Source organism: Solanum pennellii, chromosome 2, assembly GCF_001406875.1.
Source record: "Solanum pennellii chromosome 2, SPENNV200".
Lineage (NCBI taxonomy): Eukaryota > Viridiplantae > Streptophyta > Magnoliopsida > Solanales > Solanaceae > Solanum > Solanum pennellii.
This window is the reverse complement of record NC_028638.1, coordinates 26,993,461-27,011,440: the sequence shown is the minus strand read 5'-3', so window position 1 is coordinate 27,011,440 and position 17,980 is coordinate 26,993,461. Positions and strand designations below refer to the sequence as shown.

Here is a 17,980-nt window from a genome sequence, read left to right as displayed (position 1 = left end):
CCACACCGGTGGCAGAAGATGTTCACAAATATTTAATAAGAACTCAAATACTGTATATTGTTGAGCTCAGTAGCGTGAGCTTGTAACCCAAGTGGGAGCAATAAGATGATTGGGAGAAATTAAATCTTCAATCCTTGACATAAATAGAGGGGTTCATTTGGGATTATGCGATGCTGGTATAGTATGAAGTACTGTTATTCCAACACTAATAATACTTTGACATAGCAGTATGAGTAGATGGGGTAATTCTCCCATCGTTTGCTGGCTTAATAGAGCATCACCCTCGCGCATAATCACAAATCCCTGCTAGCTATGTCAAGCTAATATTAGTCTGGACCATCATCTTTTTATTTGTCTATTGTTCAGTTTAATCAATTGTTTTTTATAAAATTTTTACCAATATCAATTTTGGTTATTTTATTTCGTATTAGCACCCATGTTCATACTTGGATCATACCCTCGAATCTTATGATTTAGATCAGGAAGGATCCCACTTGTAGATCTTCATCTATATCGAACACTTGCACCCCATCGTGGGCAACTTAAGTGCTATTTAGTTTTGCTGGTTTTCCTTGTTGCTCACATATAAACTGTTTTTACTAGTCATTGTTGAATATATCAAGAAGGTGCTTTGTTAAGTACTATTTACTTTTGATATTTTCGGAGGTGGAAAGCTGATGTTGAAGAGCAATTATTCCATCCTCTGCACAAATCAAGACGATGCTTCCCTATTCTTCATGTTTGCTACCTATATTGTCGCCGCGATAAAAGTTTAAAAAAGCTTTTCCTTCCCTTGAATATCTGTTATATGTAGTATCTTGTTGGATTGGATTGTCAAATACATCGAGTACACTTTCTTTATCATCCCACAAAAAATTACAAAAGAATGAAGTGTTAACCTACACTTTAAATTACCAATTGACATACTTTCCCACTTTAGGGAAACGATATCCAGGATAGTCGTTTCCAGATGCACAATGAACTTCTAGCTGAGTAGAAGGTTCGGGAGTACAAAGAAGATTGTATATTCACACCTTATGCTTCTCTCCATAGACTGGCTGACGTGGAGCCCTTACAATTTAGGTTAAACATTTATCTTTTTCCACCTCTGATAGTGATTTTTTTTTCACTTCCTTTGTTTACTCTGACATTTTTCCCTTTGCTTCCTTTTTTACTGCTCCACTTGCATGTTTGGTACAAGCATCCAAAGAAAAACTCTACCTTTTTCTAACCATTTTCATTTCCTTTAATTTATCATTACGTAGCTAAAAATATTGTATGACAACAAAGTTTCATTGGCATATAAAATGAAAAAGGTAAGCGGATATATCGCATAATCTTTAATCATTAACCACAAATAATTGTACGTGGTGAATTGAATATACATAACCGCGCAAAGCGCAGGTAACTTACCTAATTTATAAAGTATCAAAAATCATCTTAGTGTATCTGATGATAGAAAAGATTACACACACCATAGCCTTGTTTTGTCCTAACTCAGGTATCTACCTGCTAATGGATATCGATTGGTTTTCACAAACTGTTCTATTACTTCCTTACTTAATAACTCCGTTGTGACTGAGGAATATAACTTGGACTATAACCCCCGTGAAAAATGTTTTTGTTCTAGATTATGTTAATGGATTAATTTGTTTTGCCCTTTCATTGACATGTTCATATGGAATCCGTCAAATGAAAAGATAAGGGAATTTTCTAATCCTAGACCTACATCAATGAGGCATGAGTATCGGCAAATTGATTGTCACATCCCAAGACCACACCCTAGAAGTTCGGGTCAATCTCGGATTGCAACCGGCGTACTTGACCTCTTTGAGGTCTTATACAAGCCCTTACATATCACTCATCACATATACATATAATGAAATGTAGTGCGGAATTAAAACTTTTCACAAAACATATCATAGTCTTCAAAAACTCTTTCATATAAAATCATAGGAATTACTAAGTCTCAATCTCATCAAACATACACACGAGAATACTTGGGACACGACCCATACAAAATATGAATACGAAAATACTTAGTCTATTACAATACTTCAATAAGAAACATAAAAGACATCTATGCCCTTTAGTCAATTGAGGACATACTTCAACTTCTCTTGAATGGTTGTACGGTCCAAGTCTTTCTTCCCAAATGCTCCTAACCTACCAACAACTACAGAGATAGATAAAAGCATGGATTAGTAAACCACATGTACTAAGTATGACATAATGCATAAAAATCATGAAAACGGACATTTATTTGAAATATGCATCTTTTTATTTAAATATCATAATATAAACATAAGAACAACATTTAACAACTTAGAAACACATAAGAAAATGTTGAACCAATTATTCACATTTTTTAGCCCACTTTTCAGTAAGCCATATTCACTTTACAGTGATGTATTTTACCTTCCCTTTTAACATTTCCTAGCATATAATTATCCCACTAAAACCTATCCTAAGACTCACTTAAGAAACACAAAGAGAGACCTCCCATACAACCTCCCTAACCATGCCTAAATGAGCCTCAAGACTCACTTATAATGAGACACACACTTACAAGACATCATACATATCAACATGAGATTCCTCTACCAAAGGTGATTCTAAGTCTCACTTGAGTGGGTTATGAAGCGACCGTCCATACAATCCCTTATACGCACAAACTTAAGAGATCCTATAGAATACCTAGGATAGAATCATTCGCACTTAATACATCAACACATGCATAATATGTCATTCTCTTTCAAAAGTCTATCAAAAGGCCTACTTAAGTAAATCAAGAAGATAACGTCCATGACTAACCTCTTCAAGATTACCTAAATAATCCTTAAGACTACCTAAGTTTAGACCATGTCTACATATTCAACCATTTTCCCTAACTACAGTCATTCTTAAGACTTATCTAGGTAAAATAAGAAGTAACCATTCCTATGCCCCCTTCACACCTTAACTAGACAACCCTCAACTACTCTAGATAAGTCATTATTCATTTAACCTACCTTCTTGTATAAGTCATTATATTCATTAGTTCATTTAGAAGACATTCATCACATAAAGGACATTCAAGTAAATGTCTTGGACAAGACCTAGGGACTCTAACCAACACCTTCAAAGCCTATTGTGCAATGTCTAGATAGCATCCCATACCACCACCTAAACTTCATAGAACTTCTCTAATTCTATTAGGCATCCCACATGATGAGAATAGGCAATAATCTACATAGACCATGATAGCAAGACATAGAATCCGAAGTTCTAACCTACTGCGATGAGGGTGTTCTACATGTCAATGGTAGAATTAGACACATCCCATGTTGGTACATGGTTAAGGAATATGAAGGGTGTGCTTTATAATTTAGTCTCATTGTTTAACTAGAACTACTTCCCTTACCATACTCACTCAGTGCTAGCCTTTGTTCTCATAGAGTAATTTACACTTAAGGTTCATATAAAGGGGTTCCATATGAAGTTCATAACCTAATCACATTTACCCTACAAAAGAGGTCCTCTAGGGCTACCTTCCAATGGAGATAAGAAGCTCATCATGATTTATCTAAGAATTAATATGATGTCCTTCCAGCCAATTAACCTTAAGTCTATCATTCCTTTACTTTGAAGGATACCATTACGGCTTATGACTTCAACATTCATAACCTTACCTCTAGGTTCAAGGTTTCACATAAAAGACTGTAACATCATTTGAGGTTTCATGTCATTCATACATACAAGACTAAGAGGATTTAGTATCCTAAGTCAAGGAATCACATATTCACATTCATACATGCATCAAGTAAGGGACACAAGTCAACCAAGACAAGACACATCATACTTCACATCAACACATATTACATGTCATTCTAGAAACACATAGACTTAACTATATCCTCTATAAGTCATATTATACACTATCATGTCATCATCAATATTACCAACAGAGACTCATATAGTCAATTAGGAATAACAAAATATCAACCCTAAGACAATACACACAATGCCATAGTTATAGTCTAACATGATCACCTAGATAACATCAATATAAGAAACCACATATACTTTCACAATACTCATCATATAGGTAGACATTGTCATACTTAACATAATCAACTACACAAATAACCACATTACTTTAAGTAGTTGTCGACAAGGCCATGATCATCCTAATACATAAAATAACGCCGACGAGGCCACATCAATTGCAAGTAAAGAATATAGCACCGCCACCATAAGTGAACCATACCAATCACAATATAATTTAAGTCTAATTAACATAAAAATAATGGAATTAGGGCAGCGTACCACAACTCCATCCTCAACACCTCAATTCGATGCTAAATCATCCAATTCAATACCATAAGGCCCTTACCAATGCCCATGAATAACAATACAATATAAAAGCTACCAAACTCAATGAAACTAGGTCAATTCAATGTAAATTCATCAATATAATACAACCTAGATATCAATTTAATACAATTATTACATCATTAGATAGCCCATAGAAAACTACACCATAATTCATAAACATTAAGTCAATATTAAGCAACCCATAAAGTAGTCAAAAGCTAGGGTTCATCAATTACATGGGTTCATAGGTTAATTGAGTTAAAATCATCAATTTAATAACAATTGAATCAATATTCAATGCTTAAAAATCATTAATGCAACAACCCATGATAGATCATGAAATTGGTTAAGTTCATGTTTGAAAACTTTAGAAAACATCTTTTAAAGTTCGGCTCCTTGATGAATAGAGTTTCAAGGATTAAAAATCATACCTCAATGAATCTAATTCTTCAATTTGATTAACAATATCCACTCAATTCTCCAATCCAAGATCTTCCTTGAGTTTTGGCTTCACTGGAGTCTTAAGGAATTTCTAAGGGATTTTGGGGTTCTGATTTGGAAGAATGAATTCTTTCAAGTGTTAAAGACTTATATCCATGTTTAAAACACCCAAAATACCCCTTAGGAACCTGAGATACTACTATTAGAAGTGGGGTGAATTTACAAGTTAACCACTCACTTGGCAGTGAACTTCACGCTGGAGACAGACCCATCGACGGTTGGCAGTCGACGGACCGTTTGTCCACAAGAGGACCGTACTGTCCTTCCGTCGATTGGTTCAGAGACTCAACATTGGTCTCTTATCTACCAAGAATAAGTCCCAAACAACGATACCTTACCAAGGCGTCGACTGACCCATTGGGCGTGGATTGCCTCCGTTGTGTGGGATGTCCTAGGCAGTCCTGGACACCAACTTGGGTCCTTCCTCAAGGACCCTTGGATGGTCCTTGGGAATGTTTGACCGTAAGTTTCCAACCCAAACATGATATAACATATGTTTAGGACATGTCACATCAATTTCATCCAAAAAGAACAACGTATAACTCGACGAAACATACTTAGACACACAAGGTCATTTCAAGGCAAACCTTTCGAACGTCATGGACGTTCTTGGACTTTTGACCTCCAAACTTCACCAAACATGACACACTGCCTATATATACTATAATAAATATTTATGGACCTTGTAACCTCATGAATAACACATAAACATCTAAAACCACATATGAGGCCCATAGGTGACTTAGTCGTCGAACGTCTTGGTTGTCCCTTGACGTTTGACTTCCAATGTACCTAAAATCTTAGATAATGCCTCAAAGACACATTATAGACTAATTTAGGACCTTATAACATCATAATCAACATGTTAGGATCTAGTTAACCTAAGTCATTTTCTAGGTCTTACATTGATGGTTTTGGATAGTATGAATTTCAGGATGATTATAAGGTAGTCTGTATTTTCTAAACTATGATCAAATCAAGTTGGATAGATTATATAGTTTAACACGGATTCTTGGAAAATCATTGATGGTTGCCTGAGTAAGGGGCTATCAAATGTTTCAGGTAAGTTTGTGAACCGGATACTCTATTGGTATGCTAGTTGGTCTTAATGAATATGAGGGTGGGTACATCATTTCTTTTGATTTGACTATGAGAAATGGGGAAAGGTGGAGAAGCCATGCTATGTAAAAGGAGGTAGGATTCCGTCAATGGGAGTGTTGGAAAGTGATCATATTGCTTGCTAGGCATATCTTCTCATATGCTAAAACATTCGTTATAGAATTTAATTTGTCTTTTTCCCACACCTGTGGCAGAAGAAGAATACAAACATTTAATAAGAGCTCAAATGACACTATATATTGCCAGTAGCACGAATTTGGAAGCCAAGTTGTGGCTGCAAGATGATTGAGACTAGACAAATCTTTAGCCCTTGACACAAATAGTTCTGAAGATTCTACCTTTTCCAATCATCTTATCTCTCCCACTTGGGTTACAATCTTGCGCTACTGAGCTCCGTGATTTACAATGTATGTTGAGTTCTTATAAAATATATGTACTCGTCATATGCCACAGGTGTGGGACAAGACACACTAAATTCTACATTGAATGTTTTAGAATTTGTGATGCACTAAATTCTACATTAAATGTTTTAGCATATGTGATGATGCTAAAAAAAATGATTCCATGTACACTCAAACATCTCTACAACGACATCATTTCCTTAATTCTTCTTCCTGGCGTCTCTCAATAGAAAATCCTCTCAATTTGACCTGATTGTTTTCCATAGAAGGAATTTGTTAGACCCCTGATCTAAGTTACTCAATCAAATGGCAACATGAACAAGTTATTAAGCATTTTAACCTTTTCACTTTCATAAGCCAAGGAATCAAACATGTAAGGCAATGTTGGTGACAGACTGTTGACGAACTTAAGGTTTGAACAATGGCACCGTGTCCTGATTTCGAATTAACAAGTGAGGACCAAGGACTTGAAGGCAAGGCAGCTTGGTGAGGACTTAACCAAACGACAGCCAAACAATGTTGTGTGGGCATAGCATTGATATTCAAAGAAAGAACAAGGGCAAACAACAAGCAAGGCTAAGTCAACAATGAAAGGACATTGATGCCAATGTAGGATTAAGCAATGACATGTTTTTATGGCCGTGGCGTGGCATCATTGAGTGGGAGCAATGCAAGGCTGAAAATTCTAAGTATGGCAGTTTTAAACATGGGAGCAGCTCGTCCAAAAGGCAAGCAAAGTCAAAGCTAACCGGCGGTTATGAAACACATGCCAAGCAGCATTATCTCATTTCGTAGGGAACTTGTTTTTGGAGCCTTGTTTGAATTATTTTGAATGTACCAAGTAGTTGTGGGGTGTCCACTCCATAGGATAAGATCAGGAAATCTAAAAGTGTTTTATTTTTATTAAGCCACTTGTCGGTAGTTGGCTGCACATAGTACTATAAATGTGGAAGCTGCATTATGGTGTAATTCGGTTTTGATTGTTCTGAGTATTAGGGAATCCTAATTAGAGTTCAAATCTAATTTATGGTCTAGGGTGATCTTATAGTGCCAAGATTGGTACGGTTTGGGAGTGTCCTTGTATTCATTTTATTAATACAAGTTGGAAATTAAGTTTTCCGTAAAGCTGGTTGCCTTTGTCTCATTTTATATTTTCGTTGAAAAATATTGTTGTCTACTGTTTTATGTTGATTAAAATGTCCAAGATTTAGTCACAAAGACTTTCCTTCCTATTTTTCGAGTTAACACCAACCCAATCCTAAATTTTTCTAAGTGTTGAAATGCTGAAGTCGACAAGGTTATTGGCTCCCAAAGTGGGTTAAATCAGTAAACAATTTATGTTCTTAGATCAGTCCCCTTACAATTGGTATCAGAACGTGGTGTTTCAAGGAATTAGATGATGGTGACAAAAACTTAAATACAAGAACATGTACGAATGATCGAAGGTTTTATTGGCTTGAATGAGGAGTGGCTTGATGACCCAAACTTGGTTGATCTTCTCACACAGTTCTATCGTATGAAAACTGAATTTGAATATTTTCATTCATAAATAGGTTTATATGGGACTGACATCAAAGAACAATCAACGGAGAGCCTTAGTCTTTGTAGGCGGTGTCTTGCAAATTGATGGAGTGATGAAGGATAATGAAGAACTTCAAACTGAAATTGACAATCTGTTGAAGGAAAAAGAAATTCTTTATGCTGAACTTTCCATCTTGGGTTTTTCCATTGCGGGTTCTAGAAAATATCGTGAGGAATCTTCAAAAGTGAAAATTCCTGAGCCTGAGGCATTTGGAGGCACAAGGAGTGACAAGAAACTCGAAAAGTTCTTATGGGACGTGGAACAATACTTCCTTGTAGCCCATGTACGTGATATTGATATGGTGCCAATTACTATTATGTATTTTGCGGATGATGCAAAATTGTGGTGGCGTACAAGAATGGCTGAACAAGTAAGTGTTGAACTTCCTAAGATTGATTCGTGGGAACTTCAGAAAAAAGAGTTGAAGGATTATTTCTTCCCTCGCAATGCAAGTTGGATTGCTAGAGACCGTTTGAAGAATCTAAGGCAGACCGGATCTATTAGAGACTATGTCAAAGAATTTTCTTCTTTAATTCTGGATATTAATAACATGTCCGAGGAGGATAAATTGCATAATTTCCTTTATGGATTACATAAATGGGTACAAAATGAACTACAACGGCAGAACATTAAAGATCTTCCTGGTGTAATTGTGGTAGCAAATGCATTGGGAGATTTTCATATCGGACGAGTTGATGTTGAAAATTCATCTGTTTATTCTAAGTATAAAGTGAAAGACAAAGTGAACGATTTGAAGAAAAAAATCCTAATGTTGAATACAAGGTCAAAGAAAAGGAAAAAAAAGAGGTTGGATCGTCCAAAGGCAAAGAAAAAGCAAAGTTTGATGGTTGCTTTATTTGTGATGCACATGTTAGGACCGTAAATAAGCAGGTGTAAACGCGGAAGCTATCAAAGCAAACCTCGAAAGACCACGAGTAAGAAGACAACGAGAAATATACCAAAAGACACAAAGATTTAACGTGGTTCGGTCAATCGACCTACGTCCACAAAGGAGATGAGCAATCCACTATAAATATGAGAGTACAAAATACAGAGGGAAACAACCTCAACCAATTCACTCGGAATACATGCGAGGTTCACACAAGTGATAACGTATCAAACTTGTGACCCACAAATTCTCCCTCTAACCAAACTCTCAAAGCCCTTAAGACTACATTGTGAATGCTGATTAAGTTAGAAGGAACATGCCTCTATTTATAGAGTCTTAACCTTTTCCTACAAGGAAAACCTATTTATGGTAAGAAATTTAGGGCAAATAAAACCCAACAGCACACACATGGTAACAAACTATCAAAAACGGAAAAAATTGTCAATTTTTTATTTGCTGAGATTGATGATGTTGAACTAGATGACAAACCCGTAGCAGTTTATCCTATGAGTGTTTTTTTAGCCAAAAAGGATATTGTTGTATCTCAATTTAATTCATCGAGGGGGATGAAGGAAACTGGTGGGGGTGGTCTATCAGACCCCTGATCTAAGTCAATCAATTAAATGACATCATGGACAAGGTATTAAGAATATTAACCTTGTACCTTAAATAAGCCAAGCAAACAGACATGCAAGGCTAAGTTGGCGACGGACAGTTGAAGAAGCTAAGGTGTGAACAATGTCACCATGGCCTGATTTTGAAGAAACAAATGAGAACCAAGGACTTGAAGGCAAGGCTGCTTGGTGAGGACTTGACCAGCTGAAAGTTTAACAATGTTTTGTGAGCATATCACTGATATTCAATGAAAGAACAAGGGCAAATGACCAGCAAGGCTAAGGTATCAATGAAAGGACATTGACGCCAACGTGGAATGAAGCAATATCATATATTTATGGCCGTTGCTTGGCAGCATTGAGTGGGATCAATGCAAAGCTAAAAGGTCTAAGTATGGCAGTGTTAAACATGGGAGCAGCTCGTACAAAAGGCAAGAAAAGTCAAAGCTGACCGGCGGTTAAAAACACATGCCAAGCACATGACCGGCGGTTACAAAAAATACTATGCTTCTTTGGGTTTTGATAATTGTATGAAACTTTATTTGGGTATTATAAATATGCCGGTTGTAATCTCATAATTTATGTACTAATATTTGTTAATTATGTTTTGGGTTTATATGATACTTCTTTTAGGATGGCTTGTAATAATAAATGTGTCCTATACATTTTTTACTAATATTCCTTACAATCGTCTTGCTGAAAAACCCTTTATTTTTTCCTTTTGTATAAATTAACCATTTATTTTCTCACCGCTTTGTATATTTTGATAAATAGGTTTGTTGGGTTGCAATTACTTTGGTCTTTTGATACGCTTTTGGTGATAATCTCTTGAATTATATGTCAAGAGTTTTCCTCTTTGTAATTCTGCTTCTTCAATAAAGAAGATGTGGGATTAAATTATGAATTAGAAATTCTTTATAGTAGTGTTTCATATGCTTTTAAATATGTTGTGTGAAGGATGATGACTCAAAAATTGTATTCAGAAAGTTATTCTATAAAGTAAAGTTAGAAGTTTCACGTCAGCTTTGTTTTTTATGTGATACAAATAATCATATATTATTATAAGCATGAAGCTCTAAAGTGTAAAGTTGAATTACTATTTTGCCCCTATACTAAATTAAAAAGTAATAAAATATCTAATTAATTAAATATTAAATATGCTTAACTCTAAAGTGAAAAGTTGAATTACCATTTTGACCTTGTACTAAATTGAAATTTGATTAATAACATTTAATTAGTTAATTTAAATATTAAATTGTCTCATTTTAATAATAAAAATATTAATAACTTTTGTACTTCCTTAGATTAATTTCTAATTAAAATATCTAATTTAATAATATTTATCATTTATTATCTATATGTATATTTAATTTAATCTCCGTCATATCATATAATAAGCATCATAATAATAATAATATAATAATAATAATAATATACTAAACGTGGAAGGAATATTAGGCAAAAATTAGATTACATTTTGTCCCTATATCATATAAAAATATTAATCGTCTAATAATTGTTAACTAAATATTAAATAGTAAATTTTAATTACTATAAGGGAGGATTAAACATTAAGCAATATCAAATTTATCAAATTCTTCCGGTTACAATTTATTTATGTTGATGGTTAATTAATATTAAATTGTTAGAAACAATTATTATCAAGAAGACAAAAAGACTTCTAATGATATTGTTCAATGAATTAAAGGTGAAGACTAAAGGTTACAAAATTAATTAGAAAACTAATAGGTCTCTTTTATTTTTTCCTTTCATCTCCCCTCACCTAAAATTTTCCTATTTAAAGTCACCTAAAAATGAAAATTAACTTATAAATCTCATCTGATCTTCTTACTAAAGTATGTTAATATGTCAGTTTTTGAAAGTTATTTTCATAATTGTTTTAAATGTTCTTTTATAATGTTTCTCTTCTTATTCATTTTAAGTTAAATATGTTCTCTATTTATATAAAGAAGTTTATGTTTAAATAATTAAATAGATGTTACTTATTTGGACATTATAAAATTATTGGTGTAGAACATGTACAATACTATATATGTACCATTTACAAATTATTGATTGTAGTACAAAATTTATATTAAATAGTTTAAAATAAACGTGCAACGCACGTTCTGAAGACTAGTTAATAAATAAGAGTAAACAAGATAATTAATAAATAAGATTAAAATTACGATGAGTGAAGCAAGTTGTTGTTGATACTCTACTCTTAAGGACTATGTATATATAGCTTCTCATGTTAAAATTTTATTTCATCTTGTTTGACTTGTGCAAATTAAGCTTGCTATGTTTCATTATGCTAAGAAGTGTAAAGTTGGATTATCATTATACCTTTATGCTAAATTATATATCTAATTAATGAAATAGTATATATATCATATATATTATACTAAATACTAAAAGTGAAAAGATGTTAAAAGTAAAAGATTTGAATAAACTTTTAATTGCAAAAAATGAGAAAAACATTAAGAAAGATGAAAGTGAAAGATCATGGTTTCAACACTTTTCATTTCTACAAATTAAATTTTAAAACTTCATATTTCATAATGTCATATTGAATGAAGGAAAAATTTGGACGTGCAAACTATAAATTATGCATTGGATAATAATATCATATAAATTATAAGAAATGGTAGTATTTAATTACTAATTTCAAAATCTTTTCTTTTATTTGATTCAATCTTCATATGTGTATAACCATATTTAGTTGTGTTTATGTGTCATTTATTCCCTCTTGCAATTTTCATGGCATCATGTAAACTATAAATATAGGACAAGATAAAGTGTCTAACTATAGTTATATGTGATAAGTCAATGATTAACTATATTTATTTGGTAAGGATCTCTTATTTCTTTATAACATATTTTCTATGTTCTACAATATTAATTTCTCAACTTTTAAAATCTTATTTATTGCATGAAAAATATGATATGCATACATTATTATTTGGAATAAACGTGCAATGCACGTTTATGAAAACTAGTAGTATTATAAATGTGCAGGCTGCCTTATGGTTTGATTATTCTAAAAGTATTAGTAAATGCTAATTAGAGTTTCAAATCTAAGTTAAGGTCTATGTTGATCTTATAGTGCCAAGGTGGTAAGATTTGGGAGTATCCTTGTATTCACTTTATTAATACAAGTTTGGAAATTAAGTTTTTCTAAAGGTGGTTGCCTTTGTCTCATTTTATATTTTCGTGGCTTAATCATATTGTTGTCTACTGTTTTATGTTGCTTAAAATGTCCAAGATTGTCTGAAAAACGTTGCTGCCTATTTTTCGAGTTAACTCCAAAACAGTCCTAAATTTGGCTTAGTGTTGAAACGCTGAAAGTCAGACAAGGTTGTTGACTGCCAAAGTGGGTTAAATCATTGAACTATTTATGTTCTTCGATCAGTCTCCTTACAGAATCAATAAGAGTTAGATGGAGAATTTGTAATTCACTGATTCAGAATCCCAAACTTGGTTTCTATGACTTACTCCGTAGAACTTGATCCTCCCTTGTGAATATTGACCTCCATAAACCATTTACGAAGGAGACTGACATGTTGAACTTTTATGTTCGTTACTCGGAAACCACCAGATTATTGCCTGAGGTACCCCTCCAAAGTATACTGAACTTTTCCTTTTGATAGCCTTTAATCCAGAAGTCTTATAATACATGTTAAAACAGTGATAGATATGAGTAGCAGAGGGATAATTACCTCTTGCAAACCTGAGGTGAGGAATTCCCAAATTAGCACATCTCGGATAGAATTTGCAGCTCTTTTCTTTCTTAAGATCATTTATACACCTACTCAGGTACTTCATGACAATGGAACAGGTAAGGAGACATGAGATCACCTTGTCATTGTCTCTTTGCAGCTGTAAAGGGCTAGGAGCTTGTGCTTCACATATGATGCTGGAAATACCTCTGGTAATCAATTACATCCTTTTTTTTTTATCAGGCGTTAAGATTGACTGTGGCCAGTGGTGTTATTCAATATTCAACATACAACAGATATTCAATACAATAACGACAGTCAATGTTGATGACTGATAGAAAAAGATTTAAGTGATTACCGTAAGTGATTTCCAGCATCATCTGTGAAGCACAAGCTCCTATCCCTTTCCAGCTGCTAAGAGACATAGACGAGGAGATCTCATTTCTCCTAACCTGTTTTCTATTTTTCATGGACTACCTAAGTAGGTGTCTAAATGGACTTCAAATTTCATCCTCAGCTTTGCTAGCTGATGACTTTCTATATTTTGCAAGAGGTGATTAATTTGCCTTCTGTTACTCATACCCGACATTGTTATAACATGTTGTATATGGCTTCTGGATTAATGGCTAACCTAACGAAAAATTCAGTATACTTTGTGAGGAAGTGTGTACTCCAAAATGCATTGGTTGACTGAATCCAACCCGAGTGCGGCATTGAAAGTGCAGAGTTTGTGCAACTTAGAATGGACTACCATCCACAATTCTGTCTGCAAACATGTAAATGTGGTAGAACTTAGAGGAAAGAAAAGGAGATGTCAAGAAAAGGAAGGAAACAATTGTATATCTGCCCCCCTCCTCTGAAGGCAAGGTTGAGTTGTTGAAACTTTATGTAAATCAGTTCTTATTCATAGAAGAAGATATAGAGGTTAATTTAGTATTCGGTGATAGAAATCAGTTGTTATTTGATCTCTTGATTGTAGATGAAAGCTTGGGCAAAAGCACAGAATATTAATAGCTCATTATCTATAATACTTTTGGTTGCTTTTCGTTTGCAGGAATGTGCCAGGTAGAAGTTATTTCTCTGTTTCCATCTTTGTGTATTGTTTCTTGAATACATATTATGCAACTTGCATGCTGATCACTTTGAGTCAATACGGATTGTGCCTTCAGCTGAGTGTTTTGTTATCTTGGTTAATCATGTAGGAGCTACTGGTGATTTAATACTATAATGACCTTACCCAACATAAAATTTGTACTGATTATAGTTATGAATAATGTCTTTACCTTAATAGAAGAAAATTGACGGTGTTGCTCTTGTAAATTTCGTGTTGCTGCGTTTAATCCTTTTTGTACATAAAGCCAAAACACCATGCTTTTCAAGAAATTATTGTCAGTTGAGAAGCTATGGGCCAAAGGACTATGTTGAAGTACTACGAAGCATCTTGCCTATCTAAAACATGAGACTCCAAAGTTTGCTGCATCAGTGTAGTTATCTTTTCAGTCATGGATGTTCTTTTGTGCTAAGTAATCTTTGAAGTGCTGTATTAATGGCTTATCGTGATCTTTACTCTCAAAATGCTGCAAGGGCTGTTGGGAAAGCAGAAGTGAAACACATATACAAGTGTATCCAACGTACTAGCGAATACATTTCTTCTTTTATGGATGACCTTGTCGAAATACCCACACTAAAATATCAATCGTTTGGACGTGCTTCCCCCTTTCAAGACAGTTTTGATATTAGGATCATTATAGAAGACTTAAACCCTCAGAGAAACTAGAGCCATCTTTTTTTCCACATAATATTTTTCAAAATAGAATGAAATAAAATAAAGATAGTATCATACCATAATCTGTTCATGTTTAATCTTGTCAATAGCACCAACATCAATTAATGGGGATCTAGTTGTTGATATTTTAACAGAAAATGGGCCTTCTTCTGGCTGTGGTATTCCTAATTCTGTTAAATTTCCAAACTTAAATTTTGCGTACTTTGCAATTACAGTATCAACCAAATATATTGATAAGTATTTTAACAACATTGCAGTGTACACCATCTCTCTTGTTATAACATGAATCTGCAAAATTATTAGGACAAAATTTATTAAAACTTTAAGAATTAACTATCGTATTTATCAAAATAATAATAATAATTGATTGTGCATGTGAAAAACATGCATCATCTAACTATAGAAAAGTTATAGCCCATACGTAGAAAATCTCATGTACATATTCATGATGGAGTGGTAATTGAAGTAGAATGACAATCATGAGAATTTTTGTCCATATTCCAACCCTTTCACATAAGGGTATGACATGTTGTTGATGGTCAATAAATCAATACCCAATCTATTGATGAATCGAGTTACAACTTTACAAATACCAGTAAAAAGCAACTGGTACCATGTAAAATAGTTGATGTACAACAAAAATCATCAAACACAATCATTTTTTTAATAACAAACACAAACTTACTAACATGCAACAAATAACGATCAAAGTAAAGATAAAGCACACCCAGACGCTTTTCTATTTGTACCTCAGATGACTTTTCAACCCTGTAAGATATGACAGATACCGATTGAATCTCACCACTCTGCCTCATGGACTTACAAATGTTGATAGTCACTTTTTCATTGTTCAACCTAAATTTCATTTGTCTTTCTCCATATCAACCAAGACTCTACCCGTAGCAAGGAATGACCTCCCAAGAATAATAGGTACCTCAAAATCAACCTCACAATACAGAATCACAAAATTGGCCGAAAATATGAATGACTCCACCTTTACTAACAGATCGTGGAGTATCCCAATAGGCCTCTTCACCGTTGGATCGGCCATCATTAGCCACATCGCAGTGGGCTTTGGGTCACCCAAACCTAACTTCTTGTAAATAGAGAGATGCATGAGATTTATGCTTGCCCAAGATCACATAATGCTTTCGCAAAGTGTAATAACCCGATTGTACATTTAACAGTGAAGGCACCAGGGTCTTCTTTCTTTTGGACTAGATACCTTGTAGCAATAGCACTACAATGCTGCATTTTATCATTATCCTCAAAACTGACCGATCTTTTCTTAGTGACCATATCTTTCATGAACTTGACATAACCGGGAATTTGTTCAAGAGCTTCTATTAAAGGGACATTGATGGAAAGCTGTTTGAGAATAGGGATAAAACGCCGGTATTTACCATCCTCGGTCTTTTTCACAAACCTCTATGGGAATGGAGGTGGTGCTCTAGGCATGGGGGTCACCTTTTGGGGTATCTTAGCTTCTTTCCCGTTTTGTATTCTAACTCACCACTAACCTCCACTACCTCATCATTGCCTCTTATCACATTTTCTACACCAGACGACATCGGTTGGTCAATGGTTTGCTTACCACCTGAGTTGTGACTGACATACAATGTCCATCATTTTTCAGATTTTGGACAGTATTGCTAGGAAGAGTGCCCGATTGGCATGGGTTCACAGTCAAAGACAATTGGGCCATTTGCAACTCAAGATGCTTGATCGAGATTGCATGTGCATCAACTTTTTTCCCAATACTCGCTAAGTCACTCCTCAACTCTTTAGTGTTCTCATCACTAGCATAAACCTCCTCATCATTTTTTGCAACATGTCCTCAACTCGCGCCATACCACCTCCACCATCCCTAGGAGCAACTTCACGATTTCGAGGTAGAACATAGGGCCCACTCAAATCATTTCCGTTATCGTAGTTACCCCGGTTGAAGTTTTTGTCGCGGTTGTAATTCCCATCTCGGACATAACAACCCTCTCGGTTGCAATTACCATAGTTCCAATCTTGATTTCCTTGGCCTTGGCACCAATTCTCCTAATTGGAGCCTTGGGCTTTTTGTCGGAAACCCCTCGTCTGCTCATTTACCGCATAAGAGTCCTCCTCATAGTAATACTCATCAGTCGGCGGTGGTGGTTTAGACAAGTAGTTCACCGCATTTATCCTTTCTGCACCCCTAGTGACGTGTTTCAACACCAAACCAAGCTCAGTTCTCATTTGAGCCATTTCTTCACGAATCTCATCTGTGGCTGGGTTGTGTGCGAATTGCACTACAAAAGTGTTTCTCCCAGTATCTGACTTCCTAGTGCTCCAAGCTTTATTATTTCAGGAGATTTTCTCCAACTTCTCAGCATCTCAACATAAAGACACTCCCAATAAGAACCACCCGCTATCGTATCCAATACTGCTTTATTCGTATCATCTTGTCCCCGATAGAAGTAGTCTTTTAGTGACTCATCATCGATGCGGTGATTGGGAACACTTCTGAAGAACGAAGTGAACCTGTCCCAAGAACTACTGACTGATTCTCCCAGTAGTGCCACAAAGTTTTTCACCCTATCTTTGTGGTTTAGCTTCTTAGACACCGGGTAGTAATGTGCTAAGAACACATCCCTCAATTGATTCCAAGTGTAGATTGAGTTATAGGGGAGATCGGTAAACCATATAGCGGCCTCTCTTGTCAGTGAGAGAGGAAACACTCTCAACCCAATTACGTCCATATTCAAATCAGTCCTCCCTACACAATTCTTACACACCGACCTCACCTTGGCGATGTGAGCATGTGGATCCTCAGAAGGTAGCCCCAAAAACAAACCTCTAGCGGTGAGCATTTGCATTAGACTACCACGAAAGTATGGCCGTGTGGTAGGGGAGGCAAGACAAGTGGCCCGTCAGAGTCAGTAATATTATCATATCCCCTATAATACTCTTGAGGGCGTGGAGCGGGAGGTTGCCTATATATTTCACCTTCCCCACGATTTTCAGGTAATAATTGATCATG

At 35.0% G+C, this 17,980-nt stretch overlaps 1 protein-coding gene across 1 annotated transcript; it reads right to left on the bottom strand.

The window, feature by feature from the left end:
- Positions 1-15,018: 15,018 nt before the first annotated feature.
- On the bottom strand, positions 15,019-17,063 carry LOC107009838 (probable indole-3-pyruvate monooxygenase YUCCA10). Its single transcript, XM_015209166.1, has 4 exons — positions 16,974-17,063; positions 16,246-16,335; positions 15,717-15,773; positions 15,019-15,255 (listed from the first exon to the last, which is right to left on the bottom strand). Exons 1-4 carry the CDS (start codon positions 17,061-17,063, stop codon positions 15,019-15,021), a joined length of 474 nt encoding a protein of 157 aa, XP_015064652.1.
- Between the last annotated feature and the right edge of the window lie 917 nt (positions 17,064-17,980).